At 47.4% G+C, this 23,425-nt stretch overlaps 1 protein-coding gene across 4 annotated transcripts in view; it reads right to left on the reverse strand.

Annotated features, from left to right (window-relative positions):
* Positions 1 to 23,425, reverse strand: part of LOC119448061 (uncharacterized) — a 61,491-nt gene that overhangs the window by 8,339 nt on the left and 29,727 nt on the right. Inside the window, exon 4 of one of the 4 annotated variants that reach the window (XR_007466348.1) lies at positions 3,687 to 3,994. The exons of 2 other annotated variants lie outside the window; for them this stretch is intronic. Coding sequence is in view for 1 of the 2 variants with exons in the window: in XM_049665395.1 (XP_049521352.1) it covers positions 7,689 to 7,788 (100 nt within the window). In the remaining variant the exon portion in view is untranslated. Of the gene's footprint in view, positions 1 to 3,686; positions 3,995 to 7,290; positions 7,789 to 23,425 lie in introns of those variants that run through there. One more of the 4 variants, XM_049665395.1, reaches the window with a different exon arrangement.

Below are 23,425 nucleotides of genomic sequence, written 5' to 3' on the forward strand. Positions count from 1 at the left end.
TCGTTCTATTGGCGCGTAAAAACCAATATTTAATTTGAAAGTTTTGAAAGTAAGAATAGAGCGTCTCTTTTAAGTGGTTGTTATGCTGTTGCAGCCGTTAGCTCAAACAATCACCAGTCTGCCCAGTGTATTTCGTCCCTTACGCACTGCTTCAAAGATGACATTGAAACAAGTTCACCTACACCGCGATTGCACGGAAATCAGAGAACGTGATTGGCCGAATTTCCCTTATAAATTCTCAGAGTCCTGACAGCTGCCTAGTGCGGCCACTGTATTCTTAGACTGTCATCTACTAGAGCATCCTACAATAATTACTAGAGAGAAAATCTGGCATTCGTGTTAATGAGAGGTGTAACAGAATGGCTGTTCAGCCAGCGGGGCAATGATAGATCTTCCATACTGTATGGATGGAAGCATGGCATCGAGTGCCTGATTTGCCCAAATTTGGCAAACCAATTGGCACGCTTAGAATAATACGATTTCTTGGAAATTGAGGACGACAACTTAATAAATACTGCCGCAAAACATCTGAAGCCACACACGTGAATATTAGGGAAACCAAGGTATATTCTACTCACCACTCACGTGGCATCTGAACGATCTCAACGCCAGAGCTGCCCTCTAGTAACCTACGTGGGGGAAAGGGGGTGGTGAGGGAGGGAACGTTTGGTTTGCAGACTCCCTCAAAATATGTGTGTTCAGTGCCAGGTTCTTCGATGCCTTTCTTCCATTAATAATCGATGCTATGCTTATCTGCCTGTCAGCGTTTATCTCAGTTGAACTGGCGCCTGCGAACTAGTTGGGAGGCCTGGCATCGCTGTAAAGCTTAACGAGAAGTTCTATTACATTGATGTTGCAAGTAAGTTATATGTCCGTTAAAGGAGAGTGGACTTGGCGTCACATGTTGACCCTCATGAGCTTTATTTTCTTGAAATCCTGTTTGATGTTGATCAGAAAAGGTATGCTCCTCTATCGGAGTCCACTCAACCGGCCTGCATATACTTAAGCACTTGTAGCGCCCACTGACACCGCAACGCGGGCAACTTTGATCGGCGCTCTCAGCCGGCGCCTTGGTGCCGGCTGTAAACAAAGAGAAAAGTAATGATTGACAGCGAGTGCTCGAGGCGCAAGCTCGGTAAGCGCAGTGTCGTTTTGAAAGCTAGCCACGCTGGTCGTCGCAGTCACCGCTCGGTTCACCCGCCTTTTCTCTTCTGTAAAAGTAGGGACGACGGCACGGCTCATACCGCCACCGTCACGTCATCCTGCAGTGGTAACACGTTAGAGCGGCGCAGCTCGTCGTAGGGGCGCGAGCCAGACGATGGAACGCCGAGGCGGAGCTGGAGATCCAGTGGCAGGACGTGAAGCAGCGCCTCCTACTTGAGCTGCTGGATCCAAACGCCGTTCAGCCAGCGCCTCGAACTGGGCGAACCATACGCCTACGTAGCAGGACGAGAACGGCGGCAGCGGTGCGTCGAACTGTGGATCCGACCAGTTAGTTAGCCATTGTAGCGTGTCACTCGGTGAATTGCGCGCTCCACCGGGTCACCACTGCAAGATGACGTGACGGCGGCTAACGAGCCGTGCCGTCGTCCCTTCTAGGAAGCCTACATGCAACGCCGTTTTAGTCCCTACATTTACAGACACTGCGCGTGCCAAGCTTGCGCCTCGAGCACGCGCTGTGAATCTCTACTTTTGCCTTTGTTTACAGTCGGCACCAAGGCGCCGGCTGAGAGCGCCGACCAAATTGCCCCGCGTTGCGGTGTCAGTGGGCGCTAAACAATAAAACATTTTGTTCCTTCTATATCCAGGGAAATCTAACACAGATTGGCATTATTGCTGTATTATGGCCGTCTCTCTATACCTCGACAAATTATGGCATCATTACAAGCGCTTGTTCTCGTCCTTCCGTCTTGTTTTGCGCTGAATCTCTTATCAGTATAGAAAACCAACTATCTAAATATGGCACCCTTCAGGATATCACTTGCGCCGGGCCCGCACACAAAGCCGCATGGCTGAATGCCAAGGTTTCTTGTTTAGAAATTAAAAAGAAATGGGTCAGCGAACAAATGTATTTATGATGATTACTATTAACAGCGAAGCTGTTAAAGCTGGAGGAGAAACGTCCGAACTCAGCAGAAAACTCCGCGCCCTTGCTTAGCCACAATCAAGCCACAGCTGCGCACCACCTGGCCCAACCTAGCCTAGCCGCGCATGCACCGAAGCAGTAGCAACGCAGCAGCCGCCGCCAAGCCACGCCCACCGACGGGAACACTCCGCGCAGCCGGCGCGCCGAGCTATCGCAGCAGATTGTTAACCGTTTCCCAGTGAGCATGCACTTGGCCTCGGAGTTTGCCATAGAAGGAGCTACGCCTAGTCTGTCAACTTTCGCTAGATATCGAGCGGCGAGCCTCCAACCCGTTTGTCGCCGGCAAGCAACAGCGCTCTTGGCACTGTGCCAACCTTGGTTAGCCTGCCTGCATTTGTGACATGCCAGGAACGCTGTCGCTCGTAGGCGCCGACGCGTCCAGCGCTAGTCACGCGAAATGTCACGAAAGGGAAGGTTCCCCCGAAAGTGATCGCTCGAAAATACCTTCCCTACATGTGTATAGTGAAGTAAAAAAAAAAAGAAAAAAGCGGGCGAGATTTCACCCGGTCGTGAAAAGCCTAGGCATAGTAAAACCGTCAATCCTCAAGTCCAGTAATGAGTAGTGATAGCAAAATATTAGGCCAAGCAAAACCTGCTTACAAACCTAGAAGCAACCAAGTTACAGAACATAGCAGTAACCAAACAAATATCTAGCAGTAGCAGCCAGTAAGACTTGAGGATCGACAGTTTCGCTGCGCCTAAGCTTTGTACGACCGTGTGCAAGCTTACCCGTATTATTATTATTATTATTATTATTATTATTATTATTATTATTATTATTATTATTATTATTATTATTATTATTATTATTATTAATTTTATTCGTAAACATCCGTGTCGTAATCAATCACCATGTAAAAGAAAGACAACCACCACCCCCCTGGAGAAAAACCTGCATCCGCGCCTGTGTGTCACATTGCACTGACGACGACGTGACTGACCAAATGTCTTCGCCATGTGACAGAGTTCGACAAAACTTGTCCGCACGCCCATGGTTCGCAGCGCGCGCTATTCTTGTTGCTTTAGTTTTCGCTGTGTGCTTCTACGCTCAGCTGCGCCTGCCTTAACTTCCGCATTAGTATGTCAGTGCGACGTCATGGGTTTCAATCTATTCTCAAAAATTTCGGTCGTTTTGCACCCAGCACATTATGTTACCAAACTTCTTGCACTACGAAGAATTTACAGCGTTTGGGCTTATCTTGTTTCTATACAAAGGACCAGATCTAGCTTGCCTGTATTCCCTGTTTGTGCGCCCGCTACTTTCCTGCTAAGAACGGTATGGCACTGATACCCGTCAAACTCCATGACATCACGGGAAGCTGATTCGAGAAGTACAACGAGACGTCGCAAACTTTTTTCATATATTACGTAATTTTCTGGCTTAATCAAGTCACCGCTCGCAGTAAGAAAGCGTTTCCGCATTCCAGAAACGTAGTAATTTTCTGACGGAGCTTAACATCCCTCTTTATGGCCCTTGTTTCATACCTATTCACGAGTGCGCTATGTATAACCACTATGCGCATATAGTAGCTGCACTCACCAATGCTGGCGCTTCCTCCGTGCCTTCTGAGGATCCAGAAAGGGCGACTGGAGAGTCGGGAAGGCCACGGAAACGCCCGAGTCACCGATCACTGCCTGCGCCTGTGGTCCTGCGTCTTCGCTGTCGGCTCGAATCGTCCTGGGCACCACGCTGCATAGAAGGCGACGACGTTGGACCGCAAGGCCCAGGCCACGTCGCAACAGAAGGATCGAGCGCCAGGCGTGTCCTGGAGCTGGCATCGCCTCGTTCTCTCTTCGCCACCAGAAAGTGATGCGATCAGCGCCAGGAAAGTGGACCGTGACGTTGTTCTGTGAGACATAGAAACGCTGGAATTGATCTGGCAGGTTGCTTACTCGCAGATAGTATTCATAAACGTTGGTTGCCTTAACATGTTGGAACCTTCTGGTTACAACTCAAGAGAAAGACTCAATTTTGAGAACTCCGCCACTATGTAGAAAAAAAGTATTCGGACATTGGATACTTAGGCACTCGGCCATTTGCTGTCTATGCATCTGAGAGCGCGTTCTGTATACTTTACTGTAAGACGTACTCAGTGCCACCTTTATTAAGAGACTGAGCCACCTCGCAATCTTTCGAATTCCTGACACATTTCTGAGAAAACTCTGCAAAAGAAATTTAAATGCAAATTCTCGCACGTACACACGCCTCACTCGTAAAACACTGAGGGCGACTATCATTGTTGGGTAAACAACGCTAAATAACGCAAGTGTCACTCAAAGAACAAGGTGACACTAACCAAGGACGTGTGTGTGCGCTGCAGTTTCATGATCGACTTTACAACATAGGAGATGCTGCGTAATCGTTCGAAAATATGTAGGATCACATGCTTATATTATGATTTCCATTTGGGCTAAGGTTAACTTCTCTGACCTGCCACTCTGAGGTTTCTTCAAAGCTCACGAAGTAGCCATTAATACGCAGAATAGTACAGTGCACCTAACCCTATTTTTTAATTCCTCATATTCTTTTTAATCATCGTTAACGTTCCTCATCGTATATGAGAACTGAACAAAACCCAGGGCAATCGCAGTGTTTCGTTAGCATCGCAAAACTGGAGCGCCTGATAAGTCCGAGAGATACCAGAACTCCGCGAAAGAAGCTGAACCTACATCTGTCGATTCTTCGCAAGCGAGGCTAACTCCACGAGAAGTTTGAGAAACCAAGCTGGTCGCGACCTTTCGCGTCTACCCGAAAGGAAAGATCGTGAACAGGAGGCAAGCAGACGTCGTCTTACCGTGGCGGAGTCGTTCGTTCCAAATGCAGGCCTGGAACGAGGAGCGCTCGAGGTGCACGAGCTTTGCAACGCTCGTGTCACTTCCTCGCCGGAAGTTGTGGGCGAGAGGGGGGGGGGGAGGGGGACATTGTCCGCATCCTTCCACCACCCGCGCGCCCTATAAGTCTTGTGTAGCCTTAGGACATTAAACCCCTGGATTCAATCGATGAAAATGCCTCTCGTCAGCTTTTGCATCCTTTCAAGCTTTTGCAGGAGCGCGCTTCGTAGAGCATACAAGAAATTATACTACTGAAGGAGGATACAAAAGCATTCCAAGAAAATCCCGCGCACCCATGTCGTTTTTTTTTTTTTCTTTTCTTCCCTCTTTTTTTTTACCATGGTGTAATCGTCACACAGCAAAGAAAAATATTATCACGAAATTTGTGACAAAATGTGGCCCAAATGTATCACAACAGATCCTGTACATGAGTTCATAAACCAAAACATATTCTTCTTGGAGGAACCGCTCTCTGCGTCGTCAACAGAGACGACGTGAACATGGGGGCTCCGTACTAGACCCACAGCCTAGACGCCGCGCTGCAGTAAAAATATAACCATAAGGAACGCGAACTCGTGAATGACAAAGACGAAGTTGATCATAATGGTGATTATAATAATGATGATAGTAATGATGATCTCAGACGGGCACATAGCCACAACGATGGATTAACCAACAAACGGGCAGTAAAACAAGTCAGAGGCGAGCAGAAGTGAAGGATAGTAGAAACGGATAACCTGCGGTGACAAGAGAGAGAGAGAGAGAAACGTTTTTTCTTGAAACAGTGTCCCGAGCGAGGCCCGGTATCACCCTGAGGTGGGAAGGTTCCTTAGTCCAGGAATCCTCTGGCTTCGGCTGCCCTCTTGGCCCTAGCGACGAGTTGTCGTTGGTCTTCCAGGTCCCCGAGGGCGAGCTTGGCCTCCCACGTTTCGGCTAGGTGGTCTTCGTTTGCTTGTGGTGCTCGGTTCGCGCCTCTTTCCGGCTGCATTTCGCTGTCTTCATGCCACGAGCATTCCAAGAGCAAGTGTGCCAGCGTGTCGGGAACGTTGCAGAGTGGAGCGTCGGGTAGAGGCGGTGCTTTATAGTTCCGTGAGTGTAAGTATTACTCTGTAGGCGTCTGAGGAGCACGCTTCCTTCTTTCAAGAGAGAGAAACAACTAAATTTAAACAAAGATCGTGCTTGGTTACTGTGGGTGGAGCCCCTCTTCCAGGGCCCCACTGGCTATAGCGGCGCGACAAATGAGAATGATATAGCTTCCCGAGAATGCGCCAAGCTGTTACCGGAAATGCGGCCGGCAGCAAGAAAAGAAGCGAGAAAGAAGAAATGGGCTGTGACGTTACCGTCACCTGTGCCCTCGGCTTGAATACGGGCGAACGCAGGAGAGGAACTGTGGGAGAGACAGCCTCTATAAATAAAAGATACTCATGACTGCCACGAACGATGATGCCTATCAACATACATTGAACGCCGTTCGCGTGCAGCCCTCGGTGGTATTTATTCGGGACATCCGGTTTGTATGATTGCTGTACGTCACCTTCTGATAAGAAACATTTGCACTCTAAGAAAGGCCTTCAAGGGTACCAACGTTGAGACATCGTTCTTGTAGTAAGAGCTGGAATTAATTTTCTTTTTACGTGTAGTCACAGTCACAGGCCGTCGCCCAACGAAGTTATTGGACGGCAAATGCACAGGAAATGACTTCTTGCTCTATTTAGCATGCGCATGTAGGGTGAAGAAATTCTAGAGGGCATAGAGAAATGCAGAAAACCTCAGAGGTGGTAGGTGGAGGGGGGGAGAGGAAGATACTCCCTTTTCCTGTGCCATCTTTGTTTTTGACCCTGCTGCACCAATAGGCTTGCACTTGTATACTTCTGGCGTCATTCATCACTCATGCAGCACGCATAGGGCGAAGTTCTTACTTCGAATCCACCGAGATGGCTAAGGTGTATTTCTAAGGGTTTAAACTGGCAGAAGCGGGCCGCCGACTCTGTCAAGCTGCTCAGTGCAATGTATACATGTTATGCGGCTGCTCCCTCCTTGTTAATGAGGAAATTTTTAAGTTTTTTTTAATTGCGAAAGCGCTCGTGCGCTATGCTTTGCGTTCAAAAACCCCAGATTCGGAGACCGTCACTACAACGTCTCTCATCAGCTAAGTGTTACATAAATACGTTAAAACTCCAAAATTGCAGTAATCTCAGCCCTCCGAGACTCGAGTTTGGATACAGCGCATAAGAATTTAGATGCACCAACACAATCGCTATTCGCCATCTCATACGCGTTTATCCTATTTTTCTTTGTCACCTACACTTTACCTTGAAACGTCGTCAGAAACTTGAATCTATCTATTTTCAGTAATCAACTGATAACAATCAAACAGGGCGGTGCTAATTTTAGTTTTGAATGCGGTCTTGACCTCTACTTCTTCGGCAGCCAGCCAGTAAATTACAACTCCAGGAGTCATTACGAAACAAACTTTACTCGGTCTTCGCAAAACATTTTAGCGTGGTGCGGTGCACCCGAAAGAAAAAATTAATTTCTATAATCTAAAATGTACATTAAATAAATAAATCTTCCAGGCGCCCGCGGCGGCGCCCCACAGGCACTTCAGGTCGGTGGTTGTCGACGACGCCGCGGACGCCGTCCCCGCCTTGGCCGTCATCGTCATCGTCGTCACCGTCGAAGCACAGCGAGCGGCCGCCATCACGTGCTTCTACTGCCAGTCGCTTCCCTGAGGACGCACGTGAGGGTGGACCAGCGCAGACAACACGAACGAGACGACTGCAGGCATTTGCGCGAACCACAGGGCAGGACTGCGAAGAACGGGACTGTCGTGAATGCCGTGGTAGGAAATAACGCCGGCATTCTGTCACACTGCGGGTCATCTCCATACAACTCGCAGACAACCTAAGAGTTCCGCACAAATTCCACGCACGTACCCACCGCGGTGTCGACATCGGTCCTCCGTGCCTCAAACGATATAGTTACCGAGAGACCTAATTATAAAATAATTGCCGCGGTTGAACGCGGTTAAACCAAGATTGTCGAGCGATGGCACGGTTTAGCTTACTTTGGGAAAGGACACAGACTCTGCTCGGCACCGTCAGGAACTACCGCATCTACAATTGCACCACAAGACAACACACAGACGCTGCTCGGCGCGGCAGCAGCAGTGAGCGAATCGACTTTCATGCTGCGTCTCTCTTCAACGCGAACATCGAAAGGACAGCGTATACGAAGCTACCAGCACTCGGCGGTTTGAAGATGAGGCCCACGCGACCGCGCAATTTGTCAACATCGCAGATCGTTTTGAAGAAATTGGCGCCCACGCGGCTTACGCAGCAGCCGCCGGTATAGTAGCAGGCTAAGTATCTGTTCGACCTTGGCAGAGCTTGAAGGTCAGATTTACCGTACCAGGCGTTTTCTGGGTTTGTAACTGGAGTAGTAGAGCCATCGCTCTAAAAGATTTGCATCCGCCATTTCGTCGCGTAAATGAGTGCGCGCATTGGCTGGCGCGCATTTGAATTGAACAGGGATGCATTTGACCCGCCGTCGTAGCCTAGTGGCTACGGCATTGCGCTGCTGTGCACGAGGTGACGGGTTCGATCGCAGCCGCGACGACCGCATTAACGATGGGAGGCGGAATGTAGGCTCGTGTACCATGCTTCGGGTGTTTGTTAGGCAACCCCAGGTGGTCAAAATTTTTTCCGGAGCAATTGAAGTGGGAGGTAAGGCACCAGGGCAACCAGTAGGCAAGCGCTGCCAAGCAACAAAGCAACTAAAAAAGAAACGACAAAGAATGAAAGTGTCAAACTCTAGAGATCAGATAGAATTCGCTGAACTGTCAAGACTGAACAAGACGGAAGTGAGGGATGTTCGAAATTATAACGTGGGAATGATCGAGGAAGCCGTAAGACATGGATGCAGCATGAAATCAGTGAGAAGAAAGCTTGGCATATATAGGACAAAGCAAGATGTATGCCCTGGAAGATAAGCAGGGTAATATCAGCAATTTCGATGACATAGCGGAATAATTCTATACTGACTCCCAGAGCAGAGCTTTCATTCGATGTAGTGATGAACATCATAAATAGGCTCCTCCTATAACTAACGATGAAGTTAGAAGGGCCTTTTTGCAAGACATTACCCGTGGAAAAGCGGCTGGAGAAGGTGGAATAACAGTTGATTTAATAAAAGAGGGAGGAGATATCATGCCTGAAAAGCTTAACGCCTCATGACTAGAGGTTAGAGAATTGAAGAATTATAGGTCCATTAGCTTGCTTTCAGTACTGTGTAAGATATTATTCAAGATAATTTCCAATAGAATCGGGGCAATTCTTGACTTTAATCATCCAAGAGAACTGGCTGGCTTCAGGAAGGGATATGCTACAATGGATTACATCCATGCCATCAGTCACGTAATCGAGAAATATTAGGAATACAACAAACCTCTCTATACGGCTTTCATAGATTGTGAAAAGGAATTTGATTCAGTAGAGATACCAGCAGTCATGGAGACATTGCGTAATCAAGAAGTACAGCAGGCATACGTGAATATCTTAGGAAATATTTACAAAGATTCCACAGCTGCATTGCTTCTCCACAAGAAAAGCACAAAGTTACCTATCAAGAAAGGGGTCAGGCAAGGAGACACAATCTCTCCAATGCTATTCACTGCATGCTTAGAAGAAGTATTCAAGCTCAAACTAGGAAGGCTTAGGAGTGAGAATCAATGGCGAATATCTCAGAAACCTCAGCTTGCAGATGACATTGTTTTATTCAGCAGCAATGGTGACGAATTACAACAAATGATTGAGGACCTTAATCGAGAAAGTGTAAGAATTGGGTTTAAGATTAATATGCAGAAGACAAAGAATGTTCAATAGCCTGCCAAGGGAACAAGAATTCAGGATCGGAAGTCAGCCTCGAGTTTGTGAAGAAGTAGTTTATCTAGGTCAATTACTCACAAGGTACCCTGATGATTAGAAAGAAATTTACACAAGAATAAAATTAGGTTGGAGTGCATACGGCACGTATTGCCAAATCCGGACTTGGAGCTGACCACTGTCGTTGAAAAGAAAAGTGTACATTCATTGCATTCAAACAGTGCTAACATATGGGGCAGAAACTTGGAGGTTAACATAGAAGCTCGAGCACAAGTTAAGGACCGCACAAAGAGCGATGGAACGAAAAATGTTAGGCCTAACGTTAAGAGACAGGAAGAGAACGGTGTGGATTAGAGAGCAAACGGGGATAGCTGGTATTGTAATTGACATTATCAGAAAAAATGGAGCTGGGCAGGCCACGTAATGCGTAGTAATGGATAACAGACGGACCATTAGAGTTAAAGAATGGATACCAAGAGAAGGGAAGCGGAGTCGAGGACGGCAGAAAACTTGTTGGTGTGATGAAGTTAGGAAATTCTGAAGCCACATACGTAAATATAGGGAAACCAACGTACTACTCACCCCTCACGTGGCATCTGAACGATCTCAACGCCAAAGCTTCCCTCAATTAACTATCGTGGAGAAAGGGGGCGCGGAGGGTGAGAATGTCTTGTTTGGTGACTGCTTCAAATTATGTGTGTTCAGTGCCAGGTTCCTCGATGCCTGTCTTCCAGTAATAATCGATGCTATGCCTGTCAGCGTTATCAAAGTTGAACTGGCACCCGTGAACTTGTTGGGGGGCCTGGCATCGCTGTAAAGCTTAACGAGAACTTCTATTGCATTGATGTTGCAAGTAAGTTGTATGTCCGTTAAAGGACAGTGGACTTAGCCTCACAACTTGACCCCCATGAGCTTTACTTGTTTGAAATCCTGTTTGACGTTGACTAGAATAAGTATCCCGCTTCTCTATCGGAGTGCACTCAACCGGCCTGCATACTTAAGCATTACAACATTTTGTTCCTTCTATATCCAGGCAAAACTAACATAGAACGGCATTATTGCTGTATTATTGCTGTCTCTCAATACCTCTACAAATCACGACATCATTACAAGAGCTTGTTCTCGTCCTTCCGTCTTGCTTTGCGCTGCATCTCTTATCAGTATAGAAAACCAACTATCTAAATATGGCACCCTTCAGGATATCACTTGCGCCGGGCCCGCACACAAATAAAGCCACCTGGCTGAATGCCAAGGTTTCTTGTTTAGAAACTAAAAAGAAATGAGCCGTTAGATCGCTCACTGGGTCTGCGAATAAATGTATTATCATTAATATTAACAGCGAAGCTGTTAAAGCTGGAGGAGAAACGTCCGAACTCCGCAGAAAACTTGGCGCCGTTGCTTAGCAACAACCAAGCCACAGCTGCGCACAACCTGGCCCAACCTCGCATGGCGCGCATGCGCCGAAGCAGTAGCAATGCAGCAGCTGCCGCCACGCCACGCCCACCGACGGGAACACTCCGCGCAGGCGCCGCGCCCAGCTACCGCAGCAGCTTGTTAACCGTTTCCTGCCACGCCGATGCTACCGAAAATATCTGGTACGTGTCGCCTAGCAACCGTCTACGTCTTAACTGACGTAAATACCCTGTGTGCATGCGCTTGGCCTCGGAGTTTGCCATAGAAGGAGCTAGGCCTAGTCGCGTCAAATTTCGCTAGATATCGAGCGGCTATCCTCCAACCCGTTTGTCGTCGGCAAGCAACAGCGCTCTTGGCACTTTGCCAACCTTGGTTAGCCTGCCTGCGTTTGCGGCATGCCAGGAACGCTGTCGCTCGTAGGCGCCGACGCGTCCAGCGTTAGTCACGCGAAATGTCGCGAAAGGGAAGGTACCTCCGAAAATGATCGCTCGCGAATACCTTCCCTACATGTGTATAGTGAAGTAAAAAAAATGAAAGAAGCGGGCGAGATTTCACCCGGTCGTGAAAAGCCTAGGCATAGGAAAACCGTCAGTCCTCAAGTGCAGTAATGAGTAGTGATAGCAAAATATTAGGCCAAGGAAAACCTGCTTACAAACCTAGAATCAACCAAGTTACAGAACATAGCAGTAACCAAACAAATATCTAGCAGTAGCAGACAGTAAGACTTGAGGATCGACAGCTTCGCTGCGCCTAAGCTTTGTACGACCGTGTGCAAGCTTACCCGTATTTTATTATTATTATTATTATTATTATTATTATTATTATTATTATTATTATTATTATTATTATTATTATTATTATTATTATTATTATTATTATTCGTAAAACATCCGTGCCGTAATCAATCACCATGTCAAAGACAGACACCCACCACCCCCCTGGAGAAAAAAAACACCGCATATCCACGGGGTGAATGATGATGAGTGGGCGAAGCTCCGGAGGGAATCATCGGTAAACCGTGAATCTTCCGTGTAATTCGCCCAGTCTCGCCGCACTAAATCGAACGATTGACTTCCACCAATGACACGCGCCATATGTGACATCATTCCTATTTTATAACAGCGCCCTTCATTATAATTGCACCATCTCCCGCTTAAGGGGACGCTAGCACAAACGCGTTAGAAACGTGCAGTACTCTCTAGTAAGGGGGAGAGGCCACAGCGTCTTACGCAGCCGTTTACACATGCCGGAACGTGCACCGCGTTTGCCGACGCCATTAGCGTTTATGAATACGGGGGTAAGGCGGAGAGGCCACAGCGTCTTACACCAGCTTCTTACACGGGCCGTAACGCGCTAGCAAAAACGCGTTAGAAACGCGCAGTCTTTCGTTAATGTTGGGTATTTATTGCCATCGTGGTGCGTGTGTCCATGTGCGCTTCGTGGCGTAGTGGTTAGCGCCGCGCGTTCGGAAGCTAGGGGTCCCTGGTTCGATTCCGGCTACGGACACAACTTTCGGAATTTTTTTTTTTCTCATAAAAGTAGACCTGTCTACCTACTACTACGACGACGACTACTACTACTACTACTACTGCATACTACAGAGGAGGGACAGACCCACACCCTAAGGAGCTTCGCCCCTAAAACCTGGATCCACGCCTGTGTGTCACATTGCAGAGATGACGACGTGACTGACGAATGACTTCACCAAGTGACAGAGTTCGACAAAATTTGTCCGCCAGCCCATGGTTCGCAGCGCGCTCTGTTCTTGTTGCTTTACTTTTCGATGTGTGCTTCAGCGCTCCGCTAACAAACTGAGCCTAAACTTCCGCGTTAATACGTCAGTGCGACGTCATGAATTTCAACCTATTCTCTAAAATTTCGGACGTTTTGCACCCAGCAGATTATGTTACCAAACTCCTTGCCCTATGAAAATTTTACAGCGTTTGGGCTTATCTTGTTTCTATACAAAGGACCAGCTCTAGCTTGGGTGTATTCTCTGTTTGTGCGCCCGCTACTTTCCTGCCAAGAACGGTATGACACTGTTACCCGTCAAACTCCATGACATCACGGGAAGCTGATTCGAGAAGTACAAAGAGGCGTCGCAAACTTTTTTCATATATTACGTAATTTTCTCGCTTAAGTCACCGCTCGCAGTAAGAAAGCGTTTCCGCATTCCAGAAACGTAGTAACTTTCTGACGGAGCTTAACGTCCCTCTTTATGGCCCTTCTTTCATACCTATTCACGAGCGCGCTATATGTATAACCACTATGCGTACATAGTAGCTGCACTCACCAATGCTGGCACTTCCTCCGTGCCTTCTGAGGATCGAGAAAGGGCGACTGGGGAGTCGGGAAGGCCACGGAAACGCCCGAGTCACCGAACACTGCCTGCGCCTGTGGTCCTGCGTCTTCACTGTCGGCACGAGTCGTCCGCGGCAGCGCACTGGATGGAAGGCGACGACGATGGACGGCGAGGCCCAGGCCACGTCGCAACAGAAGGATCGAGCGCCAGGCGTGTCCCGGAGCTGGCATTGCCTGGTCCTCTCTTCGCCTCCAGGAATTGATTTGATCAGCACCAGGAAAGTGGACCGTGGCGTTTTTCTGCGAGACATACAAACGCTGAAATTGATTAGGCAGGTTGCTTACTCATGGATGCTATTCATAAACCTTGGTTTTCCTAATTGTCCCCGTGCTGCAGTAGAGTGAGGTAAAAACACGAGCAACACGTGCATTGGCTCACGCGTGCGTCCTTGGCATACTGTGCAGCTAAAGACTTCGCGTCATATATCTCAGCTTTCACTAAGCAGTTGCGGACCGCCGAGTATAGGATTGGTGGCTTTGACGTTACGTCCGCGACCCACATTACACTCATGCATAAACGAAACTCTCCCGAAAACCCCCTCGGCTCCCTATGCCAGGACTGCCTCAACACAAAGCATCAGCTATAGCTACGGGCTTGCTCCGCATGTTTGCCTCGCTCTGCGGGACATGCTGCCCTCCCAACCAGACCCATGTTCCTGGAGGAGATGGTTCACTCCCACTGAAAGCTTACAATAAAGATGGTGGAGCCTTCTGGTTACATTTCAAGAGAAGAACTCGGAACTCCACCGTTATGTAGACTCAACGTGGAGCATAATGTGTCTCAACATGTCGCAGTTTAACCCGAAAGGCAGAACTGCGAAGGAAAGTCAGTAGACAGCTATAAGAATTAAGGATATAAGAATTAAGGATAGTAGTGTTATCGGCCGTATCAACTTGTAAACATTCGCTTCCTAAGTAAAATAACACGCACAGTGTCACACCTGCACAATGACCGCGGAAACTCGATGTCAAAACTCTGGAGTGAAGAGGCGCGGCAGCAGCAGTGAGCGAATGTTGTTCCCAAGAACAATGACGTGCCGGCAGAAATTCCGAAGCAATCAAGAGCCTGCCGAAATTCGTTTCAGAAATTCTCCCGGTTGACGGGAGAATAGACACTGTCTTCAAGATAAGGTGGCCGTTCGGCCGTGCCGTAAGCAGCAGCCAACGGAGTAGACTGAGCCACGTTTATTGAGAGACTTTGCCACCTCGCAAGCTTTCCAATGCCTTACACATTTCGGAGAAACTCTACGAAAGACATCTAAATAGAAATTATCGCACCTAAACACACGTCACTTATGAAACAATAGGGGCGACTATCATTGTCGGGCAAACCCTAAATAACGCAGGTGTCCATAGAGTGCAAGGTTCCAACGATATGGGCTTTACAGGGAGATCCTGCGCAATCCTTCTAGAAGATGTCGGATCGCGTGCTTATATTATGATTTGAATGTTGTTTAGGCTAAGGTTAACTTCTCTGATCCACTCTGCGCTTTCCTCAAAGGTCTCGAAGTAGCCGATAATACGCAGAATTAATAGTACATTGCACATAACACTATTCTTTTTAATCATATCCCCGCTGTACGTTTACTTTTCTCGTCGTATATGAGAACTGAACAAAACCCTGGGCAATCGCAGGGTCCTGTTAGCATCGCAAAACTTAAGCACCTGAAAAGTCCGAGAGATACCGCGACTCCGCGAAATCAGCTCAATATCGATCTGTCGATTCTTCGCAAGCTACGCTAACTTCATGAGCAGTGGGAGAAACTAAGCTGGTCGCGGCTTTTCACGTCTACCCGAAAGGAAAGGTCGGGAACAGGAGACAAGAAGACGTCGTCTTACCGTGGCGGAATCGGTAGTTCCAAATGCAAGCCTGGAACGAGGAGAGCGCGAGGTGCACGAGCTTTGGAACGCTCGTGTCACTTCTTTTTTGCCAGAAGGAGAGGGGGGGGGGGGGGGGACATTATCCGCATCTTTCCGCCACCCGCGCGCCCTATAACACTTTTTTTTTGCGTGAAAAAGGCTTCACAGGTACTATTAACGCCATTCGCGTTTTTATTTTATTACAGACTGCATTTCTTTTTGCCTTCTTTTCTTTCATAAATGAGTAGTCTGGAGATTGTGCAGAATAGTATTGCGTTGCCATAACACTAAAGATTTTGTTTCCTATAACACTTGCGTTGCTTTAGGACACTAAATCTCATGATTCAGTCGATGAAAATGCCTCTCGTTAGCTTTCCCCATCACAAACAAAGAGGTGGGATGCGTAGACCATGCAAATTGTACTACTGATGGAGGATACAAAAACAGCTAACATTTTAGGAAGATCCCGCGCGCTCATGTCGTTGTTGTTGTTGTTGTTGCCTCAAAACAGTTTTTTTTCTCTCTCTCTTCCTCTCTTTCTATATATATATATATATATATATATATATATATATGTGTATATATATAATTGTGTAATTGGAGAGGTCAGCGCCATTAGGTCGCAGCAGCTACTTCTTGTCATATGGCAAACAAAAAAAAATGTTATCGCGAAATTTGTAATACATGTGGCACAAATAGTCAGTCAGCATTAACGCAGAGCTCCTGTACCTGAGCACAAGAGTGCAGAAACCAACACATCTTTTTGGAGGAGCCGCTCCCTCCGCGGTCAACAGAGACGACGTGACCCAGCGGGCTACACGCGCAACCTCACAGCAATAAATAAATAAAGAGAGAAAGAGAGAGAAAGAAAACAGAAGAAAAAACAGCTAGTACGCAACAACCGAAGACTAACTTCAAAAAGGAGTTGCAAATGGTGAATCTGATGATGATAATAATACTGATGATCTCAGAGATTGGCCGACAAACCTGCCTTTGCCTTGTTTTACTACAAGTCAAAGGCGGGGAGAAATGAAGGATTGTAGGAATAGTGATAATGAGAATGATAAAGCTTATTGAGAGCGCGCCAAGCGGTTACCGGAAACGGCAGCAAGAAGGGAAGGGAGAAAGAAAAAGAAGTGGGTTTGGACCTAAACGTTACCTGTGCCCTAGGCTCGAATATGTGAGAACCAGGGGAGGAATGCTGCTAGCGCACGCTGGCCGAGGCAGTGGGAGAGAGCCTCTATATACAGCGGGGAAGGTGACTAGCCTGCTCTCACCTTCGCCTCGCAGCATTCGCTTGTGTCCGCAGTACACGCACATCACTCTGAAACTTCTTGCGAAAAGTTCCCTCGACGGCGCTTTACAAACTACAGCATAAAACCAAAATTTCAGACAGGACCTGGTGAGGAGCCCTTATATACGTTATTTGATCTTGTTCCTTGATGAAATGGCGCAACCCGCTCTGGAGGACCAGCCTTGAATCTGGCGGTGAAAAGACTGGTACCCTAATTTTTTTAGGAAAATACGTTGGAATGACATATGCTACTTGTAATTTTGAACTAAAAGGGCAACTGGCAAAGATATATATTATGGCTAAAATGTCTACATATTGCGGTGAAAATACGCGAGTAGCGAAAATGAAACAACATTAGCATGTAATTACTTGTCATTAATCTGAGATTGATTTGCTTATTTTATTGCGTTTATTGTGGCACGGGAGGGGGGCTGGACTGCCTTTGAGTTCTTAAGGAACCGTTAGGTCGCGCGTAGTCTTCGCTTGATTTCTTCGTGCCGTGAAGGCAGGCACTGAGGCGGATCATCAGACTGAACTGGTTCACAGCATGGTTTGCAATAGCATGGTTTGCATGGCTTGCAATAAGGCACGCCTACATTTCCCCGGACTGATAACTTTCGGTCTCCATTGCTGCTGCATGGAGCCATGCGATATAATAGTGATGCTTCATGATCATCATCAACCTATATTTATGTCCACTGCTGGACGACGGCCTGTTCCTGTTATTTCCAATTACCCCTGTCTTGCACTAGCTGATTCCAACTTGCGCTAGCTGATTCTAACTTGCGCCAGCAAATTTCCTAACTTCATCACCCCACCTAGTTTTCTGCCGTCCTCGACTACGCTTCCCTTCTCTTGGTATCAACTCTGTAAGAACGCCAACATTATACTCATAAATAAGAAAGTAGACGTCAAAGAATGGAAGACTTACAGACCCATTAGCTTGCTTTCAGTATTGTATAAAATATTAACGAATATAATTTCCAATAAAATCAGGGCAACACTTCACTTCAGCCAACCAAGAGAACAGGCTGGCTTCAAGAAGGGGTATTCTACGATGGAGCATATCCATGTCATCAATAAGGTAATAAAGAAATCTACGGAGTACGATGAACCTCTCTATATGGCTTTCATAGATTATGAAAAAGATTTTGATTCAGTAGAGATACCAGCAATCATATAGGCATTGCGTAATCAACGAGTACAGGAGGCATACGTGAATATCTTGGCAAATATCTCCAAGGATTGCACAGCAACCTTGATTCTCCACTTGAAATAGTTATGCTTATATTGGCCTCCAAAAGCAGTCAAGAGTACGAGGCTCGAATACGCTCCAGACCCTTCCTTTCTATTAGGCTGACAACGCTCTACTTCCTGCATTAATCACCTGCTCAATGCATTACTACCACTACCAATGTATTAGACTCCGATCCCTTCAACAAAATGTTGTCGTCGTCGTCATCGTCGTCGTCACAGTGGGAAGGAACGCACGAAGGGGGATTGGCCAAGTTCGCAATGCAAACACAATTCATGTTCTTGCTGTCCATTAACTTAGTGGTACGCTAGTGTTCCACATTCTCTTGTCTTTTAGTGCGCAAGGAAATATTTCTGAAAAATCCCCGCCCAAGCAGTCCGTACAGGTGGTTAACCAGCGAAGCTGAAGTGTGCGGCCCCGGTGTTTATGAATGGGTTATTCCCGACGGGTCATTAAAGTATTTCTCAATTATTGGTTACGTCCTTGTGTTTCTTGATGAGGCTACACACACGTTCGGCTGCGACGAAGAGAACGACGTCGCTGACGGTATGACCGCAGTGCACCGTTCTCGCTTGCGTTCGATGTCTCGAGTTTGCTCAGCGGCGTGGTTAGCAGCATTCGCCCGCCATTGCCGCTTGTCATTCTTCGAAATTAAATTGCTCCAAAATTAAATCTGTCCGTTACATCAGACAATGAATGGCTCATATACTCCCTTAAGCAATGGCTCATACCCCCGTAAACGCGTCCTCCACATTACGACGACAGAAGAGAAATGAAATTCTACGCTGCATTAATGAGCGGCAACGGAGCCAGCTCTAGTAGAAGGCGACGACGACGAACGCGGGAACAGTGGGACGAGCGCGTGCCGTGCACGAGCACGAGCGCAACCCGAGGGTCGCCAACGAGCCAGCTGCGGAAGAAGACGCCTACGCTTCAGCCAATGCTGATGAAGATAGTTTTCTGTACACAGGCGACTGACAGACGCTTTTTTGTTTCGCCTAGCCATATAAAGCTTCGCTTTAAAAAAATCGCTACAGAAAATGTTGAATATAATTGTCAAAGTTCGCGAAGATCTTATGTGGACTGCAGAAATCAAATGGACACACTAGTAATCAATACTTCCGAAGTATTGTGCTGACGTCGATAACATTCGATGATGGCGACACAAATAACTTTCGGACTTGTTTTGGTAGACAGCGTCTACCGGCCCCGACCTGGGTAGAGCCACTGGGTTTATTGGCGGGGCCTCCGGTCCCGCTTTAATTTTTTCTCCTCAGGACCTCAATAAAGTTCGTACTCACTCACTGGTAGACAGCGTGACTACGACGACATTGCGACGACCGGAGCATGGTCTCAACGGCATGACGACCATATTATTTTTCTTTTATTTCGAGGGCTGCTACAAGTTCTTTTGGTCGGATAAAACAAACATCATGTAAGACCAAGGTTGCTTTAAACGCTAACAGTAATTTTTGAACACTCTCCAGAATCTTATCCACTTACGCCTTATCGATTAGGTACGGTAACTGAGATAATTAGGCTTATTTCAATAATTACTAAATAAAAATACTCATGAGTACCGCGAACAATGCCTATCAACGTATACAGTGATCGCCGTTCGCGTGAAGCCTTTGGCGAATTCTGTAGGAAAAGAAGTTCGGGGTTTTACGTGCCAAAACCACGATCTGATTATGAGGCACGCCACTCCGGAAAATTTGGGCTGCCTAGGGTTGTTTAACGTGCACCTAAATCTAAGAACACAGGTGTTTTCGCACAGCCGGTATGTGTGGCTGCTGTACGTCATCTTCTGCCAGGCAAGATAGAGCATTCTCAGAAAGGTCTTTACGATTGCCAACGTAGAGACATCGTTCTTGCAGCTGCAGCTGAAAGCACTTTATATGACGTGCTGTTACAGTCCACCATCACCGAACGAATTATATTATCTGTCGGTAAATGCGTAGAAAATGACTTGTTGCTCTGTTTCGCTTGCATATGTAGGGTGAAGAAACTCCAGAGAGTATAGAGAAATACCGAAAACCTCAAGGGACGGATGGAGGGGAATGAATTTTTCTCTTCCGTCCTTGTTCTTGACACTGCTGCACCAATCAGCTTACACTTCTACATGTACTACTGGCGTCATTCATCACTCCTGCGACACGCACAGTGCGATGTGGTAATCTATGATCCACCCAGATAGCCAAGAGGCTGTGGTGTATTTCTGATCGTTTGAACTGGCTGTACGTTGTGTTAAAAACTGTTAAGAAGCTCGCCACGGCCTCCGTTAAGCTGCTCAATGCAGTACCTTTAATGCGGCTGCTCCCTCTTTGTTATCGAGGAAAATGAAGTTGAGTCGAATTGCGAAAGTGCTTGTACGCTGTGCTTTGCGGCGATAAACCCCAGATAATCCATATTCACAGCACGCCACTACAACTTATGTTATCAGACATGGGTACTTTAAAACGTTAAAACGCTACAATTTCAGTAATCTCGGTAGTTTGAGACTCCTGCTTGGATACAGTGCATAGGAATTTAGATGCACCACCACAATGGCATATCGACATCTCGCACGAGCTTATCCTCACATTTTTCTTTGTCACCAACAGAGCGGTACTAACTTTTGTTTTGATGGCGTTCTTAACACCTCTCCCTCTTCGGCAGCTAGTAAATTAAGACTTCCAGGGTCATTCCGAAACCAACTTTACTAGGACTTCACAAAACATTTTTACCGCGGTGCGGTACACACGAAAAAAAAATAATTTGTATCATCTAATATGTACATTAAACAAATAAATATTGAAAGCGCCCGTGGCGGCGCCCCGCGGGCCCTTTAGGTCGGTGGCAGTTGGCGACACTTTGGACGCCGTCACCGCGTTGGTCATCATCGTCATCGTCGTCACCGTCGAAGAAGAGCAAGCTACCGGCATTGCGCGCTTCTTTGGTTGCCAGTAGCTCCTCTGGCGACGTAGGTGAGGGCGTCCAGCGCAGCCAACACGAACGAGAAGACCGCAGACATTTTTTGCACGAACCACAGGGCAGGACTGCGAAGAATGGGACTGTCGTGAATGCCGTGCGAAATAACGCCGGCTTTCTGTCACACTGCGGTTCATCGCCATACAACTCGGACACAACCTAAGAATTCCGCACGAACTCCACGCACATACCCACCGCGGTAGCTACATCGGTCGTCCGTGCTACGTACAAAGCATATAGTTACCGACAGACATAATTATTAAAAGAGATTCGCTTTCGCCAATTCGTCACGAAAATGAGCGCTAGTAATTAATTGGCTGGAGCATCTATAAACGTTCTCTTTGAGTTGAGCAGGGATGTATTTGACCCTGCCGCTGTAGCCTGGTGGCACAAGGTCACTGGTTAAACCTGAGCCGCGGCGGCCGCATTGCGATGGCAGGTAGAACGCAAAAGCGCTCCCATATACTGTGTTTCGGGCGCATGTTACGAAACCCCAGGTGGTCAGAATTATTCCGGAGTCTCCCACTACGGCGTGCCTGTGGGGGACTCCGCGCCTGTGATCCGCGCCTGTGTGTCACATTGCACAGACGACGACGTGAGGGCCAAAATGACTTCGCAATGTGACAGAGTTCGACAAAACGTGTCCGCCCACTCATGGTTTGCAGCGCGCTGTTCTTATTGCTTTACTTTTCACTGTGCGCCTGCGGCGCGCTAACAAACTGCGCCTAAAACTACCGCTTTGGTACGTCAGTGGGACGTCACGAATTTCATCCTATTCTCTCTAGTTTCGGCCGTTTTGCACCCAGCAGATTATGTCACCAAACTTCCTGCGCTCTATAAACATTTTACAGCGTTTGGGCTCATCTTGTTGGTAAACAATGTACCACATCTAGCTTGCCTGTATTCCTTGCTTGTGCGCCCGCTACTTTCCTGCCAAGAACGGTAGGACACAGTGATACGCGCAAGCCGTTCGCGATCTATACAACTACCGTGCATGCACAGTTAAAGAAATTAAATGCACACAAGAAAACTGACTATTAGTGTTTTTGTGGATATAAAAATCCTGAATGATCCGTTTTTCTTTTAAGAAATAAATGGTTACAAATGGAACAAACAGATTCGATTCGTGCAGTTTTCTTAAACGTCGGTTGCCTGAGCCTACATAAGCGGTTCCTGCAAAGCTGCCTTGCAATGTTATATCAATCAACAAATAACTAGAAGTGAAGCCCGTCAAAGTATATATGACGTCCCGGGAAGCTGATGCGAGAAGTACGAGGCGTCGCTGACGTTTTTCATATCTTGCGCAATTTCCTGGCTTAACCCATCCACCACTCGCAGTAAGAAAGCGTTTCCGCATTCCAGAAACGTAGTAATTTTCTGACGGAGCTTAACATCCCTCTTTATGGCCCTTCTTTCATACCTATTCACGAGCGCGCTATATGTATAACCACTATGCGCATATAGTAGCTGCACTCACCAATGCTGGCGCTTCCTCCGTGCCTTCTGAGGATCGAGAAAGGGCGACTGGGGAGTCGGGAAGGCCACGGAAACGCCCGAGTCACCGAACACTGCCTGCGCCTGTGGTCCTGCGTCTTCACTGTCGGCTCGAGTCGTCCGTGGGAGTGCGCTGCATGGAAGGCGACGACGATGGACGGCGAGGCCTAGGCCACGTCGCAACAGAAGGGTCGAGCGCCAGGCGTGTCCTGGAGCTGGCATCGCCTCGTCCTCAATTCGCCACCAGGAATTCATGCGATCAGGGCCAGGAAAGCGGACCTTGAACGTGTTCTGTGAGAGATACAAGCGCTGGAATTGATCTGGCAGGTTCCATACTCATAGGTATTATTCATAAACACATTGGTGTTCCTATAATATCAGTGCTGCAGTACAGTGAGTTAGAAGAGTGAGCAACACGTGCATTAGCTCACGTGTGCGTCATTAGCATATTGTGCACCTAAAGACTTCGCATCATAGCTTTCAGCTTTCACTAAGCTGTTGCGGCCCGCAGGGTATAGGCTTAGTGGCTTTGGCGCTTTGCCCTCAACCAACATTATCCCGATACATAAACGAAACTTTCCTGAAAGCCCCCTCTGCTCCCACTGCCAGGACTGTCTCAATACAAAGCATCAGCTGCGGGCTTGCTCCAAATCTTTACCTCGCACTGCGGAACATGTTTGCTGCCCTCGTAACTGAACCCCCGCTCCTGGATTGAATGGATCACTCACTGAAAGCTTGCAATAAACACGGTGAAACCTTCTGGTTACAACTCAAGAGGAAAACTAAATTTTGAGAACTCCACCGCAATGTAGAAAAAAAGTATTCGGACTTTGGATACTTAGGCACTCAGCTATTTGCTGCCTATGCGTCTCAGAGCGCGTTCTGTGTACTTTACTGTAAGACGTACTCAGTGGCAC

This window comes from Dermacentor silvarum, chromosome 4, assembly GCF_013339745.2.
Source record: "Dermacentor silvarum isolate Dsil-2018 chromosome 4, BIME_Dsil_1.4, whole genome shotgun sequence".
NCBI classification, from domain to species: Eukaryota; Metazoa; Arthropoda; class Arachnida; order Ixodida; family Ixodidae; genus Dermacentor; species Dermacentor silvarum.